Below are 27,508 nucleotides of genomic sequence, written 5' to 3' on the forward strand. Positions count from 1 at the left end.
CCACATGTAAAAATGGGTGAACTTTCCCTTTAGTTGATTATGGATAAAGTCTACCCACAAGACGTTATCATTAGCGTCGCAAACTGGCTACTTACAGAGCGATAGACAAACACGTGCACCAAACAGACATATACCGGAGCAATATTGCTTGAAATTAATTGGCTCCGTTTAGCTTTTCAGGGGTGGGATAATGTCAATGTGGCTTTGATTGGATAGTAGCCAGGACCTTGATGTTTATTATTCATTTCTGACTTGATTGGCGAGCTACTCATAGGTGGGCTGCGAGCTACTGGCAGCTCGTGATCTACCTGTTGGAGACTCCTGATCTAAACTAAGGTAGCCTCATTTGTTTTAAGAAAATAAGCATTTTGTTAAATTATTAATGCCTACATTCCATTTGAATGCATTTTTTGAGGACAAAAAAAAACTCTAAAGCGGTTGATTTTATTTGTGACCACGCCCTCATTATCACCCCCAACAGTTTCCCAGTGTGTGATGAGCAGTCCAACACAACACACCCATCAAATGGTCCATCAAATCACTTCAGTATAGTCCCCTTGTAATAATCTATTCATATAACCTACACTTGACTAAATGGAAAATCAAATCAGATTTGATTTGTCACATACACCAAATACAACTGGTGTAAACTTTATCGGGATAAGCTTGCATATGAGCCCTTCCCAACAATGCAGTTAAAAAATGTAAATAAAATAGTAAAATAATTGGAATCAAATAAAATATACAATAATCAAGCTATATACAGGGAGTACCAGTACCAGATCAATGTGCAGAGGTACGAGGTATTTGAGGTAGATATGTACATGAAGGCGGGGTAAAGTGACTAGGCATCATTATAGATAAGAAAAAATAAAGAACCTGATTTAGAAGTTCCTCAGAAGCTTTGCTGTGGTTTTATTATACCATACTACAATTGAAGGAAACAGTTAGCAAGTATTACTTTTTTTCTAATATTCCAGCAGTAGGCAAGACGCCCTGTTTAGTTAAGAAAAAAATATGTAAAATAAAGAAGTTTGCCATCCTATTTTTTAGGCTAATATTCTACCAGTAGGCTACTGTAGCCTAGACCTAGTATTGTCCAGCAAAGCAGATCAGAGTTTGACAGTGCAAGGCTAAAACTGTCAGCCTGATGACCACACAAGTGTTACACACAGAGCAGAGCAGTGGATGGTCTGACACCAGGCAGCCAATGGAGAGAGGGGTGATGTCACTGGGAGCTGGGCTGAGTCTGACAGCAGACCACTGGGCAAGGAGGCAAGCTCACAGACAGACGTGGTGCTGTGGTAGGGACACCCACTGCAACTGGACTGAAGCAGACCTGGGATCAAACTATATTTAAAATATTTGAAATACTTTAGCTGTACTTGATTGAGCTTGCCTGTTGCAATGAAACCAATAGCAGTCTCAAAAGTACAAACTCTGGCACTCCAGGCAGACTAAAGCAAACACTCAAAGTATTTGAAAGATTCAAATAGTATTTGAACCCAGGTCTGGACTAGACTCTGACCATGTTTGCATAGGCCAACTCTTCACTGTCCAGGCTCAAACTGGCCATTCAGGTATAGTACAAGGAGTGGAATGTTAGCTGAACATACTGGTACCCAGGCTAAAATAATTCACCTGTCTATTTAGTTGGACTTATTTAGATCTGAGAAGAGAGATCATTTTCAGTGGTTCACTAATATATTCTCCAGTAGGGGGTGCAGATATGATCGTTTTTGAAGAGAAATTAGCCGTCTGCGTCCATGCTTTATCAGAACGGTTCATTCAACTCACGATCAGTCAATGCACCAAAATTAACCCATTTAGCAGAGGCTAAAGCACAATACCATAGATAAACCAAGACTCTGGCACACACAGAAGACGACGATCAGATAAAACGGATCAGATTAAAAGGAAGCAGTGTCTTGTTGCTGCTCAGTGTAGGCCGGAGAGAGGACATGCATAGCAGGCGCCCACGGCCTGACGTTGTGAGATAGCTTCAATAGGTGAGTGAGTCATGCACGTCCAGCACAATATGGAACTGATCAGCAGTTGGCTGAGGAACTAGAGGAATGTGAAGAAACAGGAAGCAAGCACATCATGTCCAGAGAGAGATAGGGGTGGAGAGAGCAATCTGAGAGAGAGACAGAGGATGTGTGTGAGAAGGAGAGTGAGTTAGCTGGAGAGGGAGAGTGAGTGAAAGAGCAAATTGCACTCAACCTGAATGAGTCTAGGGAGCCCAGGGGACCAACACACAATCTTGAAACGACTGTTTAAGGAAGTGATGACATCTGTCAGCAAACAAGAACTTCAAGTCGTTATGAAAACCACTCAGGCCGACTGGTATGCATGTTGTCTGTCAGCAGGCACACCGACTAAATACTCCAAACCTTTAGTTTCAGAGGCCTGCGGTCAGGTTAAGGTTTTGAATAAGCAATGTGATAGGTAAATACCACATTCAAAGGAGCTATACAAGTGCTATGTATTTTTCTGTACTTGGTGTTGCATGTTGATAGTATAAAGTTTAAATGAAATTCTAGTCTAAAATACCATGATTCAGTAAGGGGAAGAAAGATTGTGAGAATAGGTCACAGAATAGTCAAACAGCATCCACCCATCGCCCGAGGACAAGGCCAGTCAGAGAATGGTCTTCTGTGATAGCTGGAGTTTAATTTATAATCACTTTAGGCAGTGTTGAGAGTAACACAGTATTATGCTGCATACACAGCACACCTTCATCAGGGTTGTATTCACTAGGAACCAAATGTGCGGAAGTGGGAGGGACTAACTGGAATTGTACAAATAAGAAACACTCGTTTTTGTTGCACAACATTTCCCATTGCAATATGTTAAATGATCTACGGTGGGCACTTTGCACCCCAGTCACTTTGCAGAACAATTACTGAGACAATGCAGCTGGGATGGGACCAGTAAATGCTAAGACAACGACATGTCTTTTATTCAATTAGGAACAGAGAGATTACAGAATTACAACAAAACTGACAGCAGAACATACTTTCCAACATGTAGAAAATTTGGTTTATTTACGGTACATACAGTGGGTAAAACATTCCTTGAAAATAAATGCGGCAGTTTCTTTTTAAGGCATTCAGACTTCAAGAAGTTAACACTGTACAAAATAATTGCACTGAAAAAAGTAGACCAAAGTGCGACAAATATTATTACAATTTGATGAGTTCATAACTAATCTGGAATCTTGTTTCTTCAGAGCCAAAACATTCGTTGAAATATTATGCAAAAATTGATTCCTAATTCCTCATCAGAATCTTCTGATACTTGAAAGAATATCCCTAGATGCAAATCATATGGTCTTTCCTTTTACTTTCAATTTAAATAAGTGCTATCCGTTACTCTAGCTCTCTCTCATACATAAGACACACATACGGTACATCTTGGGATATTCTCTCATACATACAGACACACATACTTTTGCATCTTGGGATATTCTTTCAAGTATAAATATAGTTTTTTAAGACAGTCATTAAATAACAACCCCAGTACCAAAGCAAATCTCTTATTCCTAGAAAGTGGAATTCCTATAGTTTTTCACGATCACTCCTAGAGTGTTCATTTGGTTGGACATCAATTGTTGGCGCTTTCTTTCCCTCCCCTATGTTGCATCCATATTTTTTTAGACATGTCCATGTCTACAAGCAAAGTACATAACATTACTTCCATAAGGCATCTTGGGCGAGTCCTGACAAAATATTTTTATTCAAGATATCGAGAGGCGACACGTACGCAAATGCTCTCATAAGCCTCTTTTTTTCCACATTGTCCTATTGGAGAAGGGAGACAGAAGTCCCATATTCCTATTTCAACTGCAGTAAGAGTAAAAAATAAATACAAACAAGTATTTCTTTGTATAATAAAGACTGATAAGTATGTCATTTCACTACATTTCAGTGCAGAGGTGTCTCCGTGAAGCAGGATGGGAAAAAACACCAACTGAAGTCACAGGCACCTTCACCCACACCAGAGGTATAAATCATCTTATACACAAATGACCCCGAGACCTTATGTACGTCCCAAATGACACCCTATTCCCTATATAGTGCACCACCTATGACCAGAGCCCACATTGGGCCCTGGTCAAAAGTAGTGCACTATATAGGGAATAGGGTGCCATTTGAAACTTGGAGAACTTCCTTCATCCTCCTGGTAAGAGCAACTTGGACAGGAGGAGACCACTGGTGCTTTCATGTGTAATGCCACAGCAGAAGTGAACTTCTATGCCAGCTTATATGGAATAGGATCTGGTATATAATGACCGCTAAAACAGTACTTTGACTATGAAGTAGGTAGGGCTGTTTCAACAGCAGCTTACGGTAAAAATCAGACTGAAGGTGGGTGCCTTGATAAAACAAATAAAATATCAAGAAACTTACATTTTGAACTTGACTAAAGCTGGACTTCTCTCAGGACTTAAGACTAAAGCTGGACTTCTCTCAGGACTTAAGACTAAAGCTGGACTTCTCTCAGGACTTAAGACTAAAGCTGGACTTCTCTCAGGACTTAAGACTAAAGCTGGACTTCTCTCAGGACTTAAGACTAAAGCTGGACTTCTCTCAGGACTTAAGACTAAAGCTGGACTTCTCTCAGGACTTAAGACTAAAGCTGGACTTCTCTCAGGACTTAAGACTAAAGCTGGACTTCTCTCAGGACTTAAGACTACTCCACACTTATGAAATGAACGTCAGCAAAGTGCGACTGATTGAGAGATCGATCCTGACATATCAAAGAGATTATTTTTTGTCTGAATTGAACGAAACGTGATCAAAACAAAACTTGCCTGCTTCGCCTTCATGTCAAGAAACCCCAAACTCCTTAATTTTTTTCACTTAACAATTTCAAAAGTGCCACATAGGGTTAATTAATAATAGCACATGAATAAATTAGAGGTTAATGTTCTTCCATCTTCATTGTTGGTGCACAGATGGCACAGGCAGGTAGTTTGGTTGGTGTAATGTTTCACACATTACACCATCTAGCTCCGCCACACACACACACACACACACACACACACACACACACACACACACACACACTTCAGGCTATTCCACAGATAACAAGACTCTCTAATCAAGACTCTTCCAGTGTCTGTGCCAATATGCCCAGCCTTGCCACTCTATAAGCTCACTTTGGCTAATAGTCACCTCACACAGCATTCATTTCAAAAACACAACATAAAAAAATACACAATTTACTGAAAGGTCTAGGACCGTTTTAAAGCCAATATTAGTCTGAGGAACTCAGGAATAGGTTTTTAACTAATACAGAAATGAAACATCAATGAACCTGGTCTGATCACTACTATGTGCAGCACTACTAACTCCATCATCATCATCATCATCGCTGCAATTTACTACAGCTACAATCTTTCCATCTTTCGTTGGTTTGGCCCGTTTTAACATATCTGGTATCGGTCTTATCAAGTCCGTAACAGTTTGAGGCGGTTGAGACAACATTACTCAGCCAGTCTTGTGGCTGCCGTCACCGGTTCTCTGGGCGCGGGTCGAGATGAGGTCGCGGGACACCCTCTTGCAGTCCTTGGCCAAGCCCAGGAAGCACATGAGGTCTATGAAGGCGGTGGTGATGTTCAACTTCACGCCGAACTCACTGGTGGCGTAGTCAAAGGGAAAGGTGTGGTGGTAGTTGTGGAAGCCCTCACCTGAAAGGAAGGACACGAGACCAGGGCATTTTTTAAAATAAAAATGTTAAAAAGACCAACAGGCCGATGTGCATCTATGAGAGTTACTTTCCCCCCCAATAGGCTTGAAAACATGATTTGATAAGAGTACAGGTGATATGTCAACTAAAGCACTTGGAGACTGAGAAGTTCCACAACAGGGCTGGGTAACTTCAGTCTTGCTGGGAGGATCGTACTCAAACACATGATTCAACAAAGTTAATTATAGTCTCCAACTTGAAGAACCAGCATTAGAGGACTCAAAAACATCCACCAACTACTAGCAGCCCTCTAAATCCAGAGCTGTAAGTATCTTACAATTCCCACTTGATTTAAGCAATTCAACTAAAGCATGATTTTCATAGCTGACAAACAGGCAGCTCCTACAGACAAGAGGCTAACAGTAGAACATTGGTATTCAGAGTCAGGTGTGAACTGCAGTGGGGTCACCAAAATTATTTAAATGGTCATTGGCTGTGTCTATACTCCTTATAGAGTGCAAGGCTCTGGCCAAAAGTATAGCTCCACCCAAAGTAGTGCACTATATAGGGAATAGGGTGCCATTTCAGATTTACCAATTGTGAAACCTGCATTAATTTATTATACATACATCTCTACGGTCCGAGCCTTTCTTACGCTATAAAGAACACTTTATAGTGCCGGGGTTGGTTGCGAAATACAAGCCACTGCTCCCTGTGCAAAAATATCAATCTAAGCAAGCCTAAATGTTTATATTTAGTGATAATTCATATAAAATTGTGTTTTAAATGGAATTGTGAATTGATCCCAACACTGGAGAGTGGATCTCCCCTCACTCCCTTTAAAGAGAAAGATGATCCAGGCTTACCGATGGCGCTGAAGGCCACAAAACGGTTCTCACTGGGGTTGATGTTGCGGTCGTAGGGTCGGTTGCCCCACATGTGAGCGGCAGAGTTGACCAGCCAGGTAGCATTCAGCACCAGAGCGTACCTCATGAGGCACGGGATGAAGTAGCCCACCCACAGGGACTCATCCCACAGGAACCAAGGCACCCACATGGGCACCAGGAAACACAGCAGGACCACAGACAGCTTGTAGTACCTAGAGGGCAGAGATGAGACGTTAGAGATATACTGAGAAAAGAGACATTGTTTGAATCTAAACATAGTTACTAACGCTGAAAAGTCACCACCCCAAGCACCTAGATTCATAAACAGAGGTACGTCACACCTACTTCTCAGTCCACATAAAAAAACACATTTGGACAAAATCTTCTGATCGGTTGATTGTGTCTACCACCATATATTAAAATCACCCTTTTCTACAAGAGCTGTGGTGATACTAGTTTGGGACTGCATCCAAGAGCACCCGCTGCATGTTGACCAATGGCCAGCCAGTCACTGTACTTTGTGCGGGTATGGCCTGATCCGAGGTCCTGGCAGAGATGACAGCTCTTAACAAACGATCCGCCACCAGCGCCGTCACGGCCACCGCGACCCAGACTACCACTTCCTGTGGTCGTGACTAGAATGGGGAAACTGGTTCAGAGAGCAGCAGTGCAGAGAGCACAGTCAAGCTACTGGGGCTACTCTCATGCAACATACACAGAAGTATAGCTAACCACATGATCAGGAAAGCAACTGGTCCTAACAATGAAACATTTGTGTGGAGCACTCAAGAGTTTTGTTTACCTTAGATATTGTCATGCATAGACAATGAATTCAAATACATCTAAACGTTGACGAGTAACTGGTCTCACAGAACATACACACGTACAATAATGTGGAACACAGCGGTTTTGGGTTGCTTGATCATCTTGTATTGACAATATATGGTAGAGAGGGAAATGCAAAACTCAATGGCATCATCTGATCACTTGTCACATGCAGTCCAAATCTTGATGTGACATTCATTCTGTAACCACCGATTTCTATGGTGGATTTTATACAGAGGTCTTTCAAGTGTTCAATGAGTGTTCAATTGCCCCTCTGTGGTACATTCTGTGCCGTGCCACTGCCAATGGAGGTTTGGTGCAACTTTCCCAGAATGCAAAATAGGCTTCTAGCTATAACACTGCATGATTCAAAGCAAGGGTACTGCCAAAAGCCTTGGCAGGGCCAACACCTTTAAAAAGGCCCAGTTCAGTCAAAAATTCTGTTTTTACGGTGTTGTCTCACATTGTACAACAGCTGATGAAACTAACACTGCAAAAGTGTGAACAAATTTGATCAGTGTTATTTCCTGATACTTTCTGGTTGAAAATATAATCTACACAGGACCTTCTTATCAGCCTGTTTAAATGAGGGAGTTTCGGCTTGGTTAATAGACCAATAATAGACCAATAATAGACCGGTAAATTGGTTAATAGACATAGTTCCGAACAGCTCTGCCAATAAGAGCTAGTTAAGTTTTCCCCTCACACTTAGACCCCTCCCAGACAGTCCTAGCAAAATCCTTGCGGAGAAATAGTTTGTTAAAAAGCTATTTGTCAGTTTTAATGAAAAACTATTACAGCAAGGTAATTGTTACCCAGAAAGAGAGATAAAAACAGCTGCATTGGGCATTTAAAAAAAATACTTCCAACAGAAAGCTACAGTATGTAGATTATTTTATTTAAAGTACAACAAGAATCCAGTTCCTCAAAACAAACAAACAGTTCATAATTGGAGGTCTGAGGGTATAACTGTTCTTATGAAAGGAGAGGGTTTTACACATATCCAAGAACAAGATCCAATACATGGAAAAAGGGAATGTGGCTCAAAGTTTTGCTGCTCCCAAATGTCATCTTTTGATAAAGTTGACAGGTGATAAAATAACAACGTTGACGGAGATAGCTTGACGTAACAAAGACTTTATCAAAAGATCACATTTGAGGAGCAGCAATCTCTCTAAAGCAATATCTTTAAGTATTAAGATAACGTTTTATCTGTTTTCACAGAAAGGTGCATTGCATCATAAATAAACTCTTTACAGGAGATAATACAAACAGACAATATACCAACAGACAATATACCATCCTGTGTGGCTCAGTTGGTAAAGCATGGGGCTTGCAATACCAATATCGCAAGTTCGATTCTCGCTGGGGTCACCCATCCAAAAATGTTTTCACTACCATGAGCAACTTTTGACAAACGTGTCGCCTGAGTGGTATATAAGATGAAAGGCATGGAACTAGGACAGTACAGGGCATAGACTGGAAAACTGTCATCTTACTTTCTCTGGAGCATGACGACTTTATCTGCCTTCAGGTCCGTCAGCTCCAGCTTCTTGCCCTTCTCGATGACGTCGGGGTGCTTGCGTACGAGCAGCCAGCCAATGTGAGCGAAGAAAAATCCCCGCACTGCATTGTGGGGGTCGGCGTCTGTCTCAGAGTACTTGTGGTGAACCCGGTGGTCCCTCGCCCACTCGTAGATGTCGTTCTGGAAGAAATAAATGGTGATGTGGTTGTTTAGGAGCCACTTATATCCAACAGAAAAGCAACACAGGAATCTGGGACCATGGAGAACCTGATCACCCCTCTTACTCTGAGATGCTTGATATATACGGTTTGGCCCTAGATCCACAGTTCTGGTGTTTCTACTATAGAGATAACCATTAACATTGATTGTCATGCAAGCTGAAAGGCTCATACCCGAACGTTCGGCAATAAAAATGTACATTTAAGTATATTTACTGGAGTGCTGTCCCATTTCTGTTCTTTGTACCATAGAGATAAACCATGTATTTATCTCCATCTCCATGCTGTAATTCTACAAGCAATTGAGATGTCAGAAAACACTAATATTAATATGTATGGGAACAACACCAGAGAGAGGGTTTAAACACAATATACTTGAGTATAAATGCACAGTATACTATGCATTTATATACCTAGAAAACATATAGTAGAGAACTACAGTTCAATAGACAATGTGTATTAAGAGGTGACCATCAGATTACCGGGCAGCATCAGTCAGTCAGCACAACAACACAGATTATACAGGCAACGCCCACTCAGATTAAATGCAATCGTTAATTCCAGTGGAAATTTATCAACACTCAATCATACTTTATATACCAGCATATTGCACAGTGGGTCACTCATTAATTAAGTTGTTGTTATTGGTGGGGACTAGAGTAGACCTTTTTTAACCAAACCCTTAACCTGATTGCTTCTTTAAATCAAGTCATCAGTTTGTAAGGTCGTCATTGGGCCACATGATGGTCACTTCATCTAATTTTGGAGATTTCTAGAATAAAATTGGGTCTATTTCACAAAGGGATTTTGTATGAAATTTGGATAAGTAGGCTTGTGTTGATGTTTTTTGGTGAAGGCTGGCTAAAGCCGCTAAATCGTTGGCACTTGGGTGTAGCCTCTGCTAGCTCTCTGTCCTGCTGTTTCTAACTTTCCCTCACAGACACGCCAACACAATAAAGGCCTTTTAATTGAAGCTACACTCGAGAAAGAACCTTGGTGTTTTGGAAGAGCCATGTTGGTTGATCACACAAGTTTAGCCTTCAAGTTTATGATGTGTGTGTATGCCTGTGTCTGCTTTTGTCCCTGTAGGAGTCCTATACTGTGTCCTCTCTGGGGTTCAATAAAGTTGATTCAATTCCAAAAGTTCCTTTGTTTACCTGAAAGGCCATGGAGTTAGCGAGGGCCAGAAAGACTCGGAGAGGGGTGGAGGCCTTGTAGGACTTGTGACTCCAGAGGCGGTGGGCCCCTGCAGTTATACCCAGGGCACTGAGCAAGAAGCACAAAGCAGCTAGGAGAAAGAAAGAGAGAGATTAGGCTAGATATACAGACACCCATGTCTGGCTCGCACACACAGAATCATGTGAAACACACACAAAGACATTTGACTCCTAGTAGTTACAAGGGACATCATGTCCCATGCCTGTTCCCCATCCCTGCCTAGTTAATATAGTCATTTCTGTTGGGAACTGGCAATGACAGCACATATGCATGCATGTCTACTCTCAGAGTTGTTGTAAAACTGCTGAATGTGTTTCTATGTGCAGTCACACAAGGCTGCTTAGGATGTGAGAACCTGGGACATCCAACTGGTCCAGGCAGCAAAGAAGAGACATTCTGTTGTGGTGCCATGTAGCCTCACAATGGAATGTCTATTGGAATGCTGATTGTTCTTTGTCTTGCCCAATGGAATAATATGCAGTTCAGCATATGAGAGCTAGAGCGAGAGAGACAACAGTGGAAACACAGTTTTGGTTGTTCAGTATAATCCAAGTCATGAGTTCTGTCTATCTATTCCAACTATTCTCACAAAAACAGAATTAAAACCCCTGCACGTTTTTTCCTATGTCTAAACAAGCAAATAAAGATGGGTGCAGCTATTTTCTAATTCAGAAATATATTTAGAACAGACGTGCCTCAGGCCACACATTCCAAAAGTCACTCTCCATCTGCACCACAGTAGGCCTAGCCTATGAGCAGTGTCTTCAATTGAAGATAGATGGTCCATAAACTGTTAGGCTACATATTATATAATACGAGAGAAGTCGCCAAATAGGCCCTTGTTTGTTATTTCCATGGGGAAAATATTGAGTAGGTGTGCCCCGAAATAGATTTACCAACATTCAACACTATTATTATAGGAGGGCGGGCAAGTAGCAACATGTCGGTGTAACACCACCAAACGCCTACTTCACAAATGCATCACCCGGCTCAACACATTCTCTTGTCGCTGGTCGACCCGATAAAACCATGCTGCGTAGACCAACAACTTTAACGAGGAAGAGGGCGTCGAAACCGATACAAGCGGAACAAGAACATTTGAATAAAATGGCACATTAAGTAAATGGTGATACTTACTCCAAGCCAGAGTCAGGACCGACGCGGAGGGCACGAGCATCAGTCCATAGAGCGCTCCAACATGTAATAAAAACATTAATATGATGTTTCTCCACACCAGTCTCATCGGTGGTTTAGGGCCCTCTTTTGCTTTATAACTATCATCAAAAACATCATCCCTCGTCGACGTTTCTAGCATCACGGCATCTCCGTTTTGTTGCTTGCTGGGGTTTGTCGTCTCTGTCATTTTTGCTGTAGAATTCTGTAACGTGCCCAGTGTTGAGACGAGATCTATACTTAAAAGAGGACAGATAGGTATTCAGTTTACATGACAAACACCGGCATCATGGTCCATCCCACCAGGAAATCGAGCACGCACTTCACACGGTGAAAGTGCGTGCTAGCAGCTAGATTAAAGTGCGTGTTCGATTTCCTGGTGGGCAAGCATCACTGGTTGCAATGCTAGGATAGCATAGGCTACTCTAAAACGAACACATCATTTGCTATCAACTGGCATCAAATACAAAACTTACTGCGTGGTATGAAGAGAATCGTTAAAATGGGCACAACGCGGAGATGGCTTCTTCGGGCGAAAGTTGACAATTGAACGCGTTGTCAGCTCTACTCGTAGTGATGACTCCGCTTACCTAACCTGCTGCTGAGTTTCATCTTCAGACCTCGTTTTAAAGACTGCAATTGGTCGAGGGGCATTTGATGCCACTTCTACCCTAATCGTTTCATTGGTTGCCTTCGCATCTGATGTTTATTTTACAACCCCTGGCAGTGAAATGTTGAAAGACATCCAGATAACACCACTCACCCACCCCCTTTCTGTTTGTTTCTTTACAGTCGCGCTCATGTTAATTTATGTGATCACAAATTACACAACTTGTGTCACAATGTTCGGATAGCTGTTTGTTTTATAGGCATAGTCTAGTTAGATAGACAGACACCACCTTTCCAAAGTCAGTGCCCAGCAGTAACCTTTCCATAAATTGGTCATTACAATAAGGAAAATTGCATTTTGTTGTTCATGGAGAGGATGTGAGGTGATGGGAGTTGAATGATACATCATTTTAGGGACAGATACAAATTATTGGGGCAGGGGTGGTCCAAAATAGGGGAGGGTTGTCAAACCATTATTTTATTTTTTGCTTTGGGGAGGGTTGTGTTTTTTTTTGGGGGGGGGGGTCACGGGGGAGGTTAGTGAGTTTTTCCCTTGGTTTACATATGCTCTTCTGCTTGTATTTTCTCTAATAAACAATGGCTTGACTTACTTTGATATTACCCTAATGAAGCTTAGAAACGTTTGTGAACGTTTGTGGCTATTATTAATCTTTAATTACTGTATGCCTACCTATGATATAAAGGCATGATGTAAAGGCAGTACACACCTACGCTCCAACTGACTCCGACAGTTGGACTTGAGGTGAAGAAATTGTTTTAGGCCTACCAGAGTTTCTCCTATAATCTAACAATATGATGCTTATCTTTATACAAAATATTCTGAGAGGAAATGTACAAATAGCCTCCCTCTGTACATCTATATCTGTATATCAGACGTAGTAGCCATCTGACATAAAGAAATGCATGTCAGTGTCGTAAGCATGCCACCACATGTCTCTATCTCTCTCCATCTCTCTGGGTTTAGGCCTATGCTTCTCTTCCTTTATATAGGCTATATACATTTACATTTACATTTAAGTCATTTAGCAGACGCTCTTATCCAGAGCGACTTACAAATTGGTGCATTCACCTTATGACATCCAGTGGAACAACCACTTTACAATAGTGCATCTAAATATTTTAAGGGGGGTGAGAAGGATTACTTTATCCTATCCTAGGTATTCCTTAAAGAGGTGGGGTTTCAAGTGTCTCCGGAAGGTGGTGATTGACTCCGCTGTCCTGGCGTCGTGAGGGAGTTTGTTCCACCATTGGGGAGCCAGAGCAGCGAACAGTTTTGACTGAGCTGAGCGGGAACTGTACTTCCTCAGTGGTAGGGAGGCGAGCAGGCCAGAGGTGGATGAACGCAGTGCCCTTATTTGGGTGTAGGGCCTGATCAGAGCCTGGAGGTACTGAGGTGCCGTTCCCCTCACAGCTCCGTAGGCAAGCACCATGGTCTTGTAGCGGATGCGAGCTTCAACTGGAAGCCAGTGGAGAGAGCGGAGGAGCGGGGTGACGTGAGAGAACTTGGGAAGGTTGAACACTAGACGGGCTGCGGCGTTCTGGATGAGTTGTAGGGGTTTAATGGCACAGGCAGGGAGCCCAGCCAACAGCGAGTTGCAGTAATCCAGACGGGAGATGACAAGTGCCTGGATTAGGACCTGCGCCGCTTCCTGTGTGAGGCAGGGTCGTACTCTGCGGATGTTGTAGAGCATGAACCTACAGGAACGGGCCACCGCCTTGATGTTAGTTGAGAACGACAGTTTGTTGTCCAGGATCACGCCAAGGTTCTTAGCGCTCTGGGAGGAGGACACAATGGAGTTGTCAACCGTGATGGCGAGATCATGGAACGGGCAGTCCTTCCCCGGGAGGAAGAGCAGCTCCGTCTTGCCGAAGTTCAGCTTGAGGTGGTGATCCGTCATCCACACTGATATGTCTGCCAGACATGCAGAGATGCGATTCGCCACCTGGTCATCAGAAGGGGGAAAGGAGAAGATTAATTGTGTGTCGTCTGCATAGCAATGATAGGAGAGACCATGTGAGGTTATGACAGAGCCAAGTGACTTGGTGTATAGCGAGAATAGGAGAGGGCCTAGAACAGAGCCCTGGGGGACACCAGTGGTGAGAGCGCGTGGTGAGGAGACAGATTCTCGCCACGCCACCTGGTAGGAGCGACCTGTCAGGTAGGACGCAATCCAAGCGTGGGCCGCGCCGGAGATGCCCAACTCGGAGAGGGTGGAGAGGAGGATCTGATGGTTCACAGTATCGAAGGCAGCCGATAGGTCTAGAAGGATGAGAGCAGAGGAGAGAGAGTTAGCTTTAGCGGTGCGGAGCGCCTCCGTGATACAGAGAAGAGCAGTCTCAGTTGAATGACTAGTCTTGAAACCTGACTGATTTGGATCAAGAAGGTCATTCTGAGAGAGATAGCGGGAGAGCTGACCAAGGAGTCAGTATATACACCGTATATATTTATAAAAATATGAATATCATAGCCTATAGGCCTATGCATGCAATGCCCTGATACATGTTGTGCTAATATCTCTGACAGCTGAACCGCGAGGTGGACAATTATTATTTTAGGAAAGTAGACAAAAACAAATTAAAAACAGACTATAAAGTTATGCATATGCTACACATCGAAGCACAAGGAATAGTGTTTTTGTAATTTGTTATAGCTGTTTTTAAGGACATATAAATGTGTCTCATTTGGCCGACATCCCTCTTTGTGTCTGTATCTATGTAATGGTATTTATGTAAAATAAAACAGGGACCACAATGAAAATAAGTTCCCGACTTTATTGTGCAATCCCGGTATCTTTTAAAAATCTTTGTGTATATATGTCTTTTTTGAACTGACAAATAAAATCAATCAGTCAATTCAAACTCTGCAGCGGCCAAATGATGGATGGTAAGAGTCATCTGTTACAAAACATCCAAAATTTGAATGACATTTGGAGATTGTCAAGCGAGGCCTTCGATACTGGGTAAGCCTTCAAGGTAGGGAGGGATGTATTTTCTGTTTGTCGAGATTGACATAGTCTATTTATTGTGGTGTTGAAAACGCAAACCATGATATTGAAGTGCCCAAAGTCAGTATGGTTTGTTTATTGGTTGTGTGGTGCATTGGCACAGACACCTGTTGGTTGAAAATTTGTTGCATATTGTATATTTTATATAATTATAAATATGGCATCAAAATGTTGACATTTTCTCCTAGCTGATCATTGTCTGCAGCCGACTCTGGTCGTAGTGTAATGAAAGAGGTAGGGAGAGCTCCTCTGTGGTGGTCAGCGAACCCTCAACCTTCTGGCCCGTAGCCCTGCGTAGCATCAACCGTGCCACAAAAGCATGCTGAAGAGGCAAAGTCAATATCCACGTTTATAAACGCAGGGTCGTGACAGGTATTGTTATTTTTTAGTTAATTCTGTGAGGGGGGGGGGTAAATTTATTTTGCAGGGTCGTGAAAATCATTTTAATGTTGCATTTTTTTGTTGATGACACCTTGACTTGGACCAGCCCCTCCCCCTAATACATTTTGATCTGTCCCTTAGGCCATTTCTCCATACAGAATCTTTCCAGATCATTGATATTTGTCTGCACTTATGGACTGCCCTCTTCAATACAAACTACAGGTTTTAAATGGGCTTCAAGTCCGGAGACTGAGATGGCCATTGCATAAGGTTGATTTTGTGGTCAATTAACAATTTCTTTGCAAATGTTAATGTTGCTTGGGGTTACTGTCTTGCTGGGAGATCCATGTTTCAGCCTCCTCGCAGAGGCTACCAGGTTTTGGGCTAAAATGTCCTGGTACTTGGTAAAGTTCATGATACCGTTGACCTTAACAAGGGCCCCAGAACAAGTGGAAGCAAAATAGCCCCATAACATCAAAGATCCCCCACCAGAATATGCAGTAGGTATGGAAGAAAAGAAAACTCATACCTACTGAAAAATCAGGTGCTGAATCTTTGATGTTATGGGGCTATTTCACTATCTACAAAGAAATGGTTCATTGACCATAAAATCAACATTTTGCAAACATCTCAGTCTCATGAAGCAAACCTGTGGTTTTAATTGAAACTGCAGTCCATAAGCGCAGATGAAGGATATCATTATGTGTGGAGGAATGGTTTAAAGATCCCTCCCAATGTGTTCTCCAATCTCATAAAAGCTTTCAGAACAAGGCTCAGTGCCTTTATCCTCGCAAAGTGAGGTATTGAAAACCATTGAAAACAGCGGGCCAATCATTTTGAACCCTATCTTCTTCATTTTTATTACTATTACTTGCTCAACAAAATCTATTTTTTTCTGAGCAATGGCATTTAAAATAATCTAATTTCTAAAAATGTTTAGCCTACAATAAAGCTCAGTATTTGTATTATTTATTTTATACAGTCTTTTTTGCTCATATTTATCAAGGGAGCCAATCATTTCGGATCCCACTGTACATATTCGACATACTAATTATAAAAAAGGGAACCCTTTCCTTTGACTCTCCTGAATAAACTGAATAAATAAAGGTATGCTTTTGCATAATGAAAATAGGACTCATCCTGTAGACCAGACTCATATTTATATAACAAGGACATTATGAATGAGAGGACTCATATTTCAAAAGCTGAAGAACATGCGCACATCCAGGTACATTTTCAAGGTGCTGGAGTTATAGATGAACTCATGAAAAATCTAAATGAAAACGCCGCACACTGCTGTCTATGCGCCCAGGCCATTTTATTGATACAATGTTTCAACCCTTAGGTCTCCATCAGGCATCCATGACCAAGGGTCGAAACGTGATATCAATAAAATCCCCTTGTAGCATGAACAGCACTGTGGCACATTTTCATTTTTATGTTTCAACACACGATCAGGCAGCAAGGCTCGGGTGTTAGCAAACACACCATAAAACGTGCCATATTTCACCTGTTGGAACATGACAAGCCTTCAAGAGTGACATAAGCCAATAATGAGCATGGGTCTACTAATATAATATTGCAGGTAATATGATATGAGTATGATAACTATGAATATATACGGTATCATACATATTCAACATGGAACCTTTTCTGTTGACTCTCCTGAATCCCTTGAATCAGTTGAATCCTAGAGGAACAGGGGTAGGGGGTGTGGCTACATGGTGTACAAGATGATTCATTCCTAGCTTGAAGCCCATTACTTGTAACTATTAGAATGATCTAACAGTGGTTCCCAAACTTTTTATTGTCCCGTACCCCTTCAAACATTCAACTTCCAGCTGCGTACCCCCTCTAGCACCAGGGTCAGCGCACTCTCAAATGTAGATTTTTTTTGCCATCATTGTTAGCCTGCCACGCACACACTATATGATACATTTATTAAACATAATGAGTGTGAGTTTTTGCCACAACCCGGCTTGTGGGAAGTGACAAAAAGCTCTTATAGGCACACATAATAATATAATAATAATCAATAATTTTGCTATTTATTTAACCATCTTACACTCATCCCCAAAAGCCAACACTTACATTCCTTCCAGTTCTCTGCTGCCAATGACTGGAACAAATTGCAAAAATCACTGAAGCTGGAGACTATTATCTCCCTCTCTAACTTTAAGCATCAGATGTCAGAACAGCTTAACGATCACTGTACCTGTACACAGCCAATCTGTAAATAGCACACCCAACTACCTCATCCCCATATTGTCATTTATCTTCTTGCTCTTTTGCACTCCAGTATCTCTACTTGCACATCATCATCTATCACTCCAGTGTTGATGTTAAATTGTAACTATTTCACCTCTATGGCCTATTTATTGCCTTACCTCCCTCCTCTTCTACATTTGCACACACTGTACATAGATGTTTCTATTGTGTTATTGACTGTACATGTGTTTATGTGTAACTCTGGGTTGTTGTTTTTGTCGCACTGCTTTGCTTTATCTTGGCCAGGTCACAGTTGTAAATGAGAACTATATATAAAACCTTATTTGTTCATCAAAAATTGTGATTAACTCACCACAGTTTAATGAGAAGGGTGTGCTTGAAAGGATAAACATAACTCTGCATTGTTGGGTTGTATTGGAGAGAGTCTCAATCTTAAATCATTTTCCACACAGTCTGTGCCTGTATTTAGTTTTCATGCTAGTGAGGGCTGAGAATCCACTCTCACATAGGTATGTGGTTGCAAAGGGTATCAGTGTCTTAACAGCGTGGTTTGCCATGACAGGATACTCTGAGTGCAGCCCAATCCGGAAATCTGACAGTGGCTTCTAATTAAATTACATTTTCACAGAACCGCTTGTTGCAATTTCAATGAGACTCTCTTTGTCATGTTTGTCATTTATTATCATGTCTTGTCCCTGTGCTCCCCATTCTATTCGTTTCCCTCTGCTGGTCTTATTAGGTTCTTTCCCTCTTTCTATCCCTCTCTCTCCCCCTCCCTCTCTCACTCTCTCGCTCTCTCTTCTCTCTATCGTTCCGTTCCTGCTCCCAGCTGTTCCTATTCCCCTAATCATAATTTAGTCTTCCCACACCTGTTCCCGATCCTTTCCCCTGATTAGAGTCCCTATTTCTTCCTTTGTGTTCCGTTCCTGTCCTGTCGGTTCCTTGTTTAGAATTCACCGTGCTGTGATTGTGTATCGCCCTGTCCTGTCGTGTTTTTGCCTTCATCAGATGCTGCGTGTGAGCAGGTGTCTCTGTCAGCTACGGCCTGCGCCTACCCGAAGCGACCTGCAGTCTGTGGCCGCTTCTCCTGTTATTCCCCTCTACAGACTAGAGGATTTCTGTTATTCCCTGTTTGGACATTTCCTGTTAAGGATTCAGGATTTGTCGTTTTCTGTTTGGACTTGAATAAACTCTGTTTCTGTTAAGTCGCTTTTGGGTCCTCTTTCACCTGCATGACAGAAGGAACCGACCAAGGAATGGACCCAGCGACTTCAGACGCTCGTTACACTGCCGTCGAGATCCAAGGAGCCATGCTCGGCAGACACGAGCAGGAATTGTCTGCTGCTCGCCATGCCGTGGAGAACCTGGCCGCTCAGGTTTCCGACCTCTCTGGACAGTTCCAGAGTCTACGTCTCGTGCCACCTGTTACTTCCTGGCCTGCCGAGCCTCCAGAACCTAGGGTTAATAACCCACCTTGCTACTCCGGGCAGCCCACTGAGTGCCGCTCCTTTCTCACGCAGTGTGAGATTGTGTTCTCTCTCAACCCAACACATACTCTAGAGAGAGAGCTCGGGTTGCTTACGTCATTTCACTCCTTACTGGCCGGGCTCGAGAATGGGGCACAGCTATCTGGGAGGCAAGGGCTGATTGCTCTAACAAGTTCCAGAACTTTAAAGAGGAGATGATTCGGGTTTTTGACCGTTCAGTTTTTGGTGGGGAGGCTTCTAGGGCCCTGGCTTCCTTATGCCAAGGTGAACGGTCCATAACGGATTATTCTATTGAGTTTCGCACTCTTGCTGCCTCTAGTGAGTGGAACGAGCCGGCGCTGCTCGCTCGTTTTCTGGAGGGACTCCACGCAGTGGTTAAGGATGAGATTCTCTCCCGGGAGGTTCCTTCAGATGTGGACTCTTTGATTGCTCTCGCCATCCGCATAGAACGACGGGTAGATCTTCGTCACCGGGCTCGTGGAAGAGAGCTCGCATCAACGGTGTTTCCCTGCTCCGCATCGCAACCATCTCCCTCCTCTGGCTTTGAGACTGAGCCCATGCAGCTGGGAGGGATTCGCATCTCGACTAAGGAGAGGGAACGGAGGATCACCAACCGCCTGTGCCTCTATTGCGGAGTTGCTGGACATTTTGTTAATTCATGTCCAGTAAAAGCCAGAGCTCATCTGTAAGCGGAGGGCTACAGGTGAGCGCAACTACTCAAGTCTCTCCATCAAAATCCTGTACTACTTTGTCGGTCCATCTACGCTGGACCGGTTCGGGTGCTACATGTAGTGCCTTGATAGACTCTGGGGCTGAGGGTTGTTTCATGGACGAAGCATGGGTTCGGAAACATGACATTCCTTTCAGAGAGTTAGAGAAGCCTACGCCCATGTTCGCCTTAGATGGTAGTCATCTTCCCAGTATCAGATTTGAGACACTACCTTTAACCCTCACAGTATCTGGTAACCACAGTGAGACTATTTCTTTTTTGATTTTCCGTTCACCGTTTACACCTGTTGTTTTGGGTCATCCCTGGCTAGTATGTCATAATCCTTCTATTAATTGGTCTAGTAATTCTATCCTATCCTGGAACGTTTCTTGTCATGTGAAGTGTTTAATGTCTGCCATCCCTCCCGTTTCTTCTGTCCCTACTTCTCAGGAGGAACCTGGCGATTTGACAGGAGTGCCGGAGGAATATCATGATCTGCGCACGGTCTTCAGTCGGTCCCGAGCCAACTCCCTTCCTCCTCACCGGTCGTATGATTGTAGTATTGATCTCCTTCCGGGGACCACTCCTCCTCGAGGTAGACTATACTCTCTGTCGGCTCCCGAACGTAAGGCTCTCGAGGATTATTTGTCTGTGTCTCTTGACGCCGGTACCATAGTGGCTTCTTCCTCTCCGGCCGGGGCGGGGTTCTTTTTTGTTAAGAAGAAGGACGGTACTCTGCGCCCCTGCGTGGATTATCGAGGGCTGAATGACATAACGGTTAAGAATCGTTATCCGCTTCCCCTTATGTCATCAGCCTTCGAGATTCTGCAGGGAGCCAGGTGCTTTACTAAGTTGGACCTTCGTAACGCTTACCATCTCGTGCGCATCAGAGAGGGGGACGAGTGGAAAACGGCGTTTAACACTCCGTTAGGGCATTTTGAGTACCGGGTTCTGCCGTTCGGTCTCGCCAATGCGCCAGCTGTTTTTCAGGCATTAGTTAATGATGTTCTGAGAGACATGCTGAACATCTTTGTTTTTGTCTATCTTGACGATATCCTGATTTTTTCTCCGTCACTCGAGATTCATGTTCAGCACGTTCGACGTGTTCTACAGCGCCTTTTAGAGAATTGTCTCTACGTAAAGGCTGAGAAGTGCTCTTTTCATGTCTCCTCCGTTACTTTTCTCGGTTCCGTTATTTCCGCTGAAGGCATTCAGATGGATTCCGCTAAGGTCCAAGCTGTCAGTGATTGGCCCGTTCCAAGGTCACGTGTCGAGTTGCAGCGCTTTTAGGTTTCGCTAATTTCTATCGGCGTTTCATTCGTAATTTCGGTCAAGTTGCTGCCCCTCTCACAGCTCTTACTTCTGTCAAGACGTGTTTTAAGTGGTCCGGTTCCGCCCAGGGAGCTTTTGATCTTCTAAAAGAACGTTTTACGTCCGCTCCTATCCTCGTTACTCCTGACGTCACTAGACAATTCATTGTCGAGGTTGACGCTTCAGAGGTAGGCGTGGGAGCCATTCTATCCCAGCGCTTCCAGTCTGACGATAAGGTTCATCCTTGCGCTTATTTTTCTCATCGCCTGTCGCCATCTGAGCGCAACTATGATGTGGGTAACCGTGAACTGCTCGCCATCCGCTTAGCCCTAGGCGAATGGCGACAGTGGTTGGAGGGGGCGACCGTTCCTTTTGTCGTTTGGACAGACCATAAGAACCTTGAGTACATCCGTTCTGCCAAACGACTTAATGCCCGTCAAGCTCGTTGGGCGTTGTTTTTCGCTCGTTTCGAGTTTGTGATTTCTTACCGTCCGGGTAGCAAGAACACCAAGCCTGATGCCTTATCCCGTCTGTTTAGTTCTTCTGTGGCTTCTACTGATCCCGAGGGGATTCTTCCTTATGGGCGTGTTGTCGGGTTAACAGTCTGGGGAATTGAAAGACAGGTTAAGCAAGCACTCACGCACACTGCGTCGCCGCGCGCTTGTCCTAGTAACCTCCTTTTCGTTCCTGTTTCCACTCGTCTGGCTGTTCTTCAGTGGGCTCACTCTGCCAAGTTAGCTGGTCATCCCGGTGTTCGAGGCACTCTTGCGTCTATTCGCCAGCGCTTTTGGTGGCCGACTCAGGAGCGTGACACGCGCCGTTTCGTGGCTGCTTGTTCGGACTGCGCGCAGACTAAGTCGGGTAACTCTCCTCCTGCCGGTCGTCTCAGACCGCTCCCTATTCCTTCTCGACCATGGTCTCACATCGCCTTAGACTTCATTACCGGTCTGCCTTTGTCTGCGGGGAAGACTGTGATTCTTACGGTTGTCGATAGGTTCTCTAAGGCGGCACATTTCATTCCCCTCGCTAAACTTCCTTCCGCTAAGGAGACGGCACAAATCATTATTGAGAATGTATTCAGAATTCATGGCCTCCCGTTAGACGCCGTTTCAGACAGAGGTCCGCAATTCACGTCACAGTTTTGGAGGGAGTTCTGTCGTTTGATTGGTGCGTCCGTCAGTCTCTCTTCCGGGTTTCATCCCCAGTCTAACGGTCAAGCAGAGAGGGCCAATCAGACGATTGGTCGCATACTACGCAGCCTTTCTTTCAGAAACCCTGCGTCTTGGGCAGAACAGCTCCCCTGGGCAGAATACGCTCACAATTCGCTTCCTTCGTCTGCTACCGGGTTATCTCCGTTTCAGAGTAGTCTGGGTTACCAGCCTCCTCTGTTCTCATCCCAGCTTGCCGAGTCCAGCGTTCCCTCCGCTCAAGCGTTTGTCCAACGTTGTGAGCGCACCTGGAGGAGGGTGAGGTCTGCACTTTGCCGTTACAGGGCACAGACGGTGAGAGCCGCCAATAAACGCAGGATTAAGAGTCCAAGGTATTGTTGCGGCCAGAGAGTGTGGCTTTCCACTCGCAACCTTCCTCTTACGACAGCTTCTCGTAAGTTGACTCCGCGGTTCATTGGTCCGTTCCGTGTCTCCCAGGTCGTCAATCCTGTCGCTGTGCGACTGCTTCTTCCGCGACATCTTCGTCGCGTCCATCCTGTCTTCCATGTCTCCTGTGTTAAGCCCTTTCTTCGCACCCCCGTTCGTCTTCCCTCCCCCCTCCCGTCCTTGTCGAGAGCGCACCTATTTACAAGGTACATAAGATCATGGACATGCGTTCTCGGGGACGGGGTCACCAATACTTAGTGGATTGGGAGGGTTACGGTCCTGAGGAGAGGAGTTGGGTTCCGTCTCGGGACGTGCTGGACCGCTCACTCATTGATGATTTCCTCCGTTGCCGCCAGGATTCCTCCTCGAGTGCGCCAGGAGGCGCTCGGTGAGTGGGGGTACTGTCATGTTTGTCATTTATTATCATGTCTTGTCCCTGTGCTCCCCATTCTATTCGTTTCCCTCTGCTGGTCTTATTAGGTTCTTTCCCTCTTTCTATCCCTCTCTCTCCCCCTCCCTCTCTCACTCTCTCGCTCTCTCTTCTCTCTATCGTTCCGTTCCTGCTCCCAGCTGTTCCTATTCCCCTAATCATCATTTAGTCTTCCCACACCTGTTCCCGATCCTTTCCCCTGATTAGAGTCCCTATTTCTTCCTTTGTGTTCCGTTCCTGTCCTGTCGGTTCCTTGTTTAGAATTCACCGTGCTGTGATTGTGTATCGCCCTGTCCTGTCGTGTTTTTGCCTTCATCAGATGCTGCGTGTGAGCAGGTGTCTCTGTCAGCTACGGCCTGCGCCTACCCGAAGCGACCTGCAGTCTGTGGCCGCTTCTCCTGTTATTCCCCTCTACAGACTAGAGGATTTCTGTTATTCCCTGTTTGGACATTTCCTGTTAAGGATTCAGGATTTGTCGTTTTCTGTTTGGACTTGAATAAACTCTGTTTCTGTTAAGTCGCTTTTGGGTCCTCTTTCACCTGCATGACACTCTTGTTCAGATATAGGTAAGTTGACTGCAGGCAGGGCATGAACGGGATAACGGATCCAGTTGTATGTGCCATCCGTTTCGGGAAAGTACCTGCGTAATTGCGCAGCCAACTCACTCAGGTTCTTCGCTATATTACATTTGACATTGTCCGTAAGCTTGGGTTCATTTGCACACAAAAAATCATACAATGATGGAAAGACCTGTGTGTTGTCCTTGTTAATGTAGACAGAGACGAGCACCAACTTCTTAATCATAGCCTCAATTTTGTCCCGCAAACTGAATGTAGTTTCGGAGAGTCCCTGTAATCCTAGATTCAGATCATTCAAGCAACAAAAAAAACATCACCCAGGTAGGCTAGTCGTGTGAGAAGCGGTCAGACAAGTGAAAATGATGGTCAGTAAAGAACACTTTAAGCTCCTCTCTCAATATAAAAACACGTGTCAATACTTTACGCCTTGATAACCATTGTATGTTGTAAAAGTGTTACATGGTCGCTGCCCATATCATTGCATAGTGCAGAAAATAAACAAGAGTTCAGGGGCCTTGCTTTAACAAAGTTAACAATTTTCACTGTATTGTCCAGAAAGTATTTCAAGCTGTCAGGCATTCCCTTGGCAGCAAGAGCCTCTTGGTGGATGCTGCAGTGTACCCAAGTGCTATCTGGCGCAACTGCTTGCATGCGCGTTACCACTCCACTATGTCTCCCTGTCATGACTTTTGCGCCATCAATACAGATACCAACATGAGCAGCAGCTACGTTTGGCTACATACGGACCGTTAGGGGAATTCCCGCGAGAGAGTAATGGTTAATGTGATTGGATGTTAATTATTTGTCTAGGCTACCTGTATTTGACATTGTGTTGTTATATCACTGGTTTATATCGGCGGTTTAATTTGAATTTTGGCAGTGAAACGAGGATTCGCAGGTGAGAAAAAAACCTCACCCAAATGTATAGCCCTGTTGGAAAATATAAATGGACTGTTTGAAAATGTGAAGAAAAAAATAAGTATTTGAAAAAAAATGTGATTCACATTTTTATTTGGCCTACCCCCGACGGCATTGTGTGTACCCCAGTTTGGGAATACCTGATCTAATACAACATGAGTATGAGGATATTATGAGTATGTATTCCATATTGTCATTATTCAAAATGGAAGCTTTTCTGTTGACTCTTCTGAATCCCTTGAAGCAACAGTGTTAGAGGCAGCCTATTGCTGCCATAATGTTAGTCAAGCTGTAACGTTAGCCTCATGTCATGTTTATAGAATAATGATTACATAATACCTATGAATAGAATCTCACATATTCAAAAATATATATATTCGACTCTCATGAATCACTTGAATAACTTGAGTCCTCAATAGCCTATTTGCTGTAATAATATTGGTCATCCTATAGCCTAGACTCATGTTTATATAATAGGGATGTTATGAATGAAATGACTCAAATGTCAACACATGTTCAGGATCAAGCAAACACACCATAATAACGCCCATATTTTACCTGTTTAAACATGACCTCAATACTCCAATGAGTCAACCAACCATATACAGCTTAGACTGCAGTGCACTACAGATAAAGATCTTATTTCATTGCTTGAAAATAACAGAAATAAAAGTATATGGATGCATAATATATATTTCCCTTTTTGCACAAGTAGAGCACCACCAGTCATACATGGAGTTTCCCACCTGGTTGAACTTTGACCAAGTATTTTCAAATTCCAATTAATTGGAAGGATCAAGGACACCATATTTTAAGCTTCCTGTTAAAGCCTTTAAGATTGTCATTGCTAGAAAACATCCTTTGTTGGTCCATTTGTATGGAAATCCTGTATTTGTTGCTGTAACAGTACCCAATCTGACACTTAACACACAACTAAGGGCTGCTGGAGCAAAGAGCCTTGCTCTAGTGCACAACGGTGCTAGGTAGTATACGGGATGTTGAAGCCGGTAAACCTCCGGCTGCCATCTCATTCCCTGCAGATTTCACCCCAGTCAGCTTGGGGATTGAAACAATGCAAGCCTCCAATTACCAGACCGCTTCTCTAACTATGAGGCTACCTCCGCCAATCAGGTTGGTTGACTCATGGCATGACTCAATCCACTTTATACAGTTTATTTGGTACAGCTACACTGTAGATAAATATCTCATATCACTACTGAAGAGTTGTAAATACATAGTATATGATTCTGTATTGCACAGAGCACAACCGTCATACATGGATTTTCCCTGCTGGTTGAACTTTAACTTAATGTTTTGCCACAACGGGATCCTTAAAATTATCAAACACTCAATTATAATCACGTGCCATATTTTACCTGTTGGAACTTGACAAATGTTCAAAACTGCCATGAGCCATCCAATCGTACAACTCTTCAGAGGCAGAAGCATGTATTCTCTAATTTTGTTAAGTAAATATAATTTTTGACTGGTCAGTTCTAACTGTCAGAATAAGGCCTTCAAGATAGGCTTGAATATCCTATAAAGTACAGTATACAGAATGTTTAGATAATAAACTCTCTATTGCTCAAGTGGGATGGACACAGAACACCACACATCATATATGCAGGTATCCTCGATGTTAGAGCATTGAGCCAGTAACCAAAAGGTTGCTGGTTTGAATCCCAGAGCAAAGCACTTAACCCTGGCTGTAACCCCACCTGCAGGTGTCTAAGGGGGTGTTGGGATATGTAAAAAATGTGTGTAATTGCAAAAATATAAGCACACCCCAAATTATATGTTGTACATACAATTTACACTCTTGTTTTAATTTTAACCTGATATTTTCTGATTGGTTTTTAACCTGATATTTTCTGGTTGTTTTGGGGGGGGGGGGTTGTTTGAATTTGACCCCTTTTTCTCCCCAATTTCGTGGTATCAAAATTGTTACAGGCTCGGGAGAGACGAAGGTTGAAAGTCATGCGTCCTCCGATACACAACACAACCAAGCCGCACTGCTTCTTAACACAGCTCGCATCCAAACCGGAAGCCAGCTGCACCAATGTGTTGGAGGAAACATCGTGCACCTGGCAACCTTGGTTAGCGTGCACTGCGCCCGGCCCGCCACTGGAGTCACTGGTGCGCGATGAGACAAGGATATCCCTACTGGCCAAACGCTCCCTAACCCGGACGACGCTCGGCCAATTGTGCGTCGAACATGTAACCATGTTCACTTGCTCAATCACTGGATCCGTTAACAGGTGTAGTGTACAATAGATAAGGTATAGACTATATGAATTCAATCACTGGATCCGTTAACAGGTGTAGTGTACTATAGATAAGGTATAGACTATATGAATTCAATCACTTTCTGAATGCACCTCTTTTGATTTGAACCAAACCTTCCTTACATGTTTGCCCAGTGTTCAGAAAGTTACTTTTTGAATCTGAATGCCAAAACTTCCAGAAGATAGAGGTGCTCAAAGTTGCCCCATTTTGCAACTCCACCACGCCATGAGACTGTTGGTTTTGATATAATTTGGTTGGGTTTGATATAATTTGGTTGGGTTTGATATAATTTGGTTGGGTTTGATATAATTTGGTTGGGTTTGATATAATTTGGTTGGGTTTGATATAATTTGGTTGGGTTTGATATCATTCGGTTGGGTTTGATATAATTTGGTTGGGTTTGATATAA

The 27,508-nt window shown here is 43.5% G+C and overlaps 1 protein-coding gene across 2 annotated transcripts; it reads right to left on the bottom strand.

Moving 5' to 3' along the window:
• Positions 1 to 2,925: 2,925 nt before the first annotated feature.
• Positions 2,926 to 12,209, bottom strand: LOC124041131 (acyl-CoA desaturase-like). Of its 2 annotated transcripts, none has more exons than XM_046358342.1 (6): positions 12,017 to 12,209; positions 11,505 to 11,774; positions 10,307 to 10,437; positions 8,906 to 9,111; positions 6,561 to 6,793; positions 2,926 to 5,695 (listed from the first exon to the last, which is right to left on the bottom strand). In XM_046358342.1, exons 2-6 carry the CDS (start codon positions 11,728 to 11,730, stop codon positions 5,496 to 5,498), a joined length of 996 nt encoding a protein of 331 aa, XP_046214298.1. In that variant the 5' UTR covers positions 11,731 to 11,774; positions 12,017 to 12,209; the 3' UTR covers positions 2,926 to 5,495. The 2 variants fall into 2 exon arrangements, with proteins under 2 accessions (XP_046214298.1, XP_046214297.1); XM_046358341.1 differs by having other exon boundaries at positions 11,505 to 11,779; positions 12,017 to 12,207.
• Between the last annotated feature and the right edge of the window lie 15,299 nt (positions 12,210 to 27,508).

This window comes from Oncorhynchus gorbuscha, linkage group LG08 (assembly GCF_021184085.1).
Source record: "Oncorhynchus gorbuscha isolate QuinsamMale2020 ecotype Even-year linkage group LG08, OgorEven_v1.0, whole genome shotgun sequence".
NCBI classification, from domain to species: Eukaryota; Metazoa; Chordata; class Actinopteri; order Salmoniformes; family Salmonidae; genus Oncorhynchus; species Oncorhynchus gorbuscha.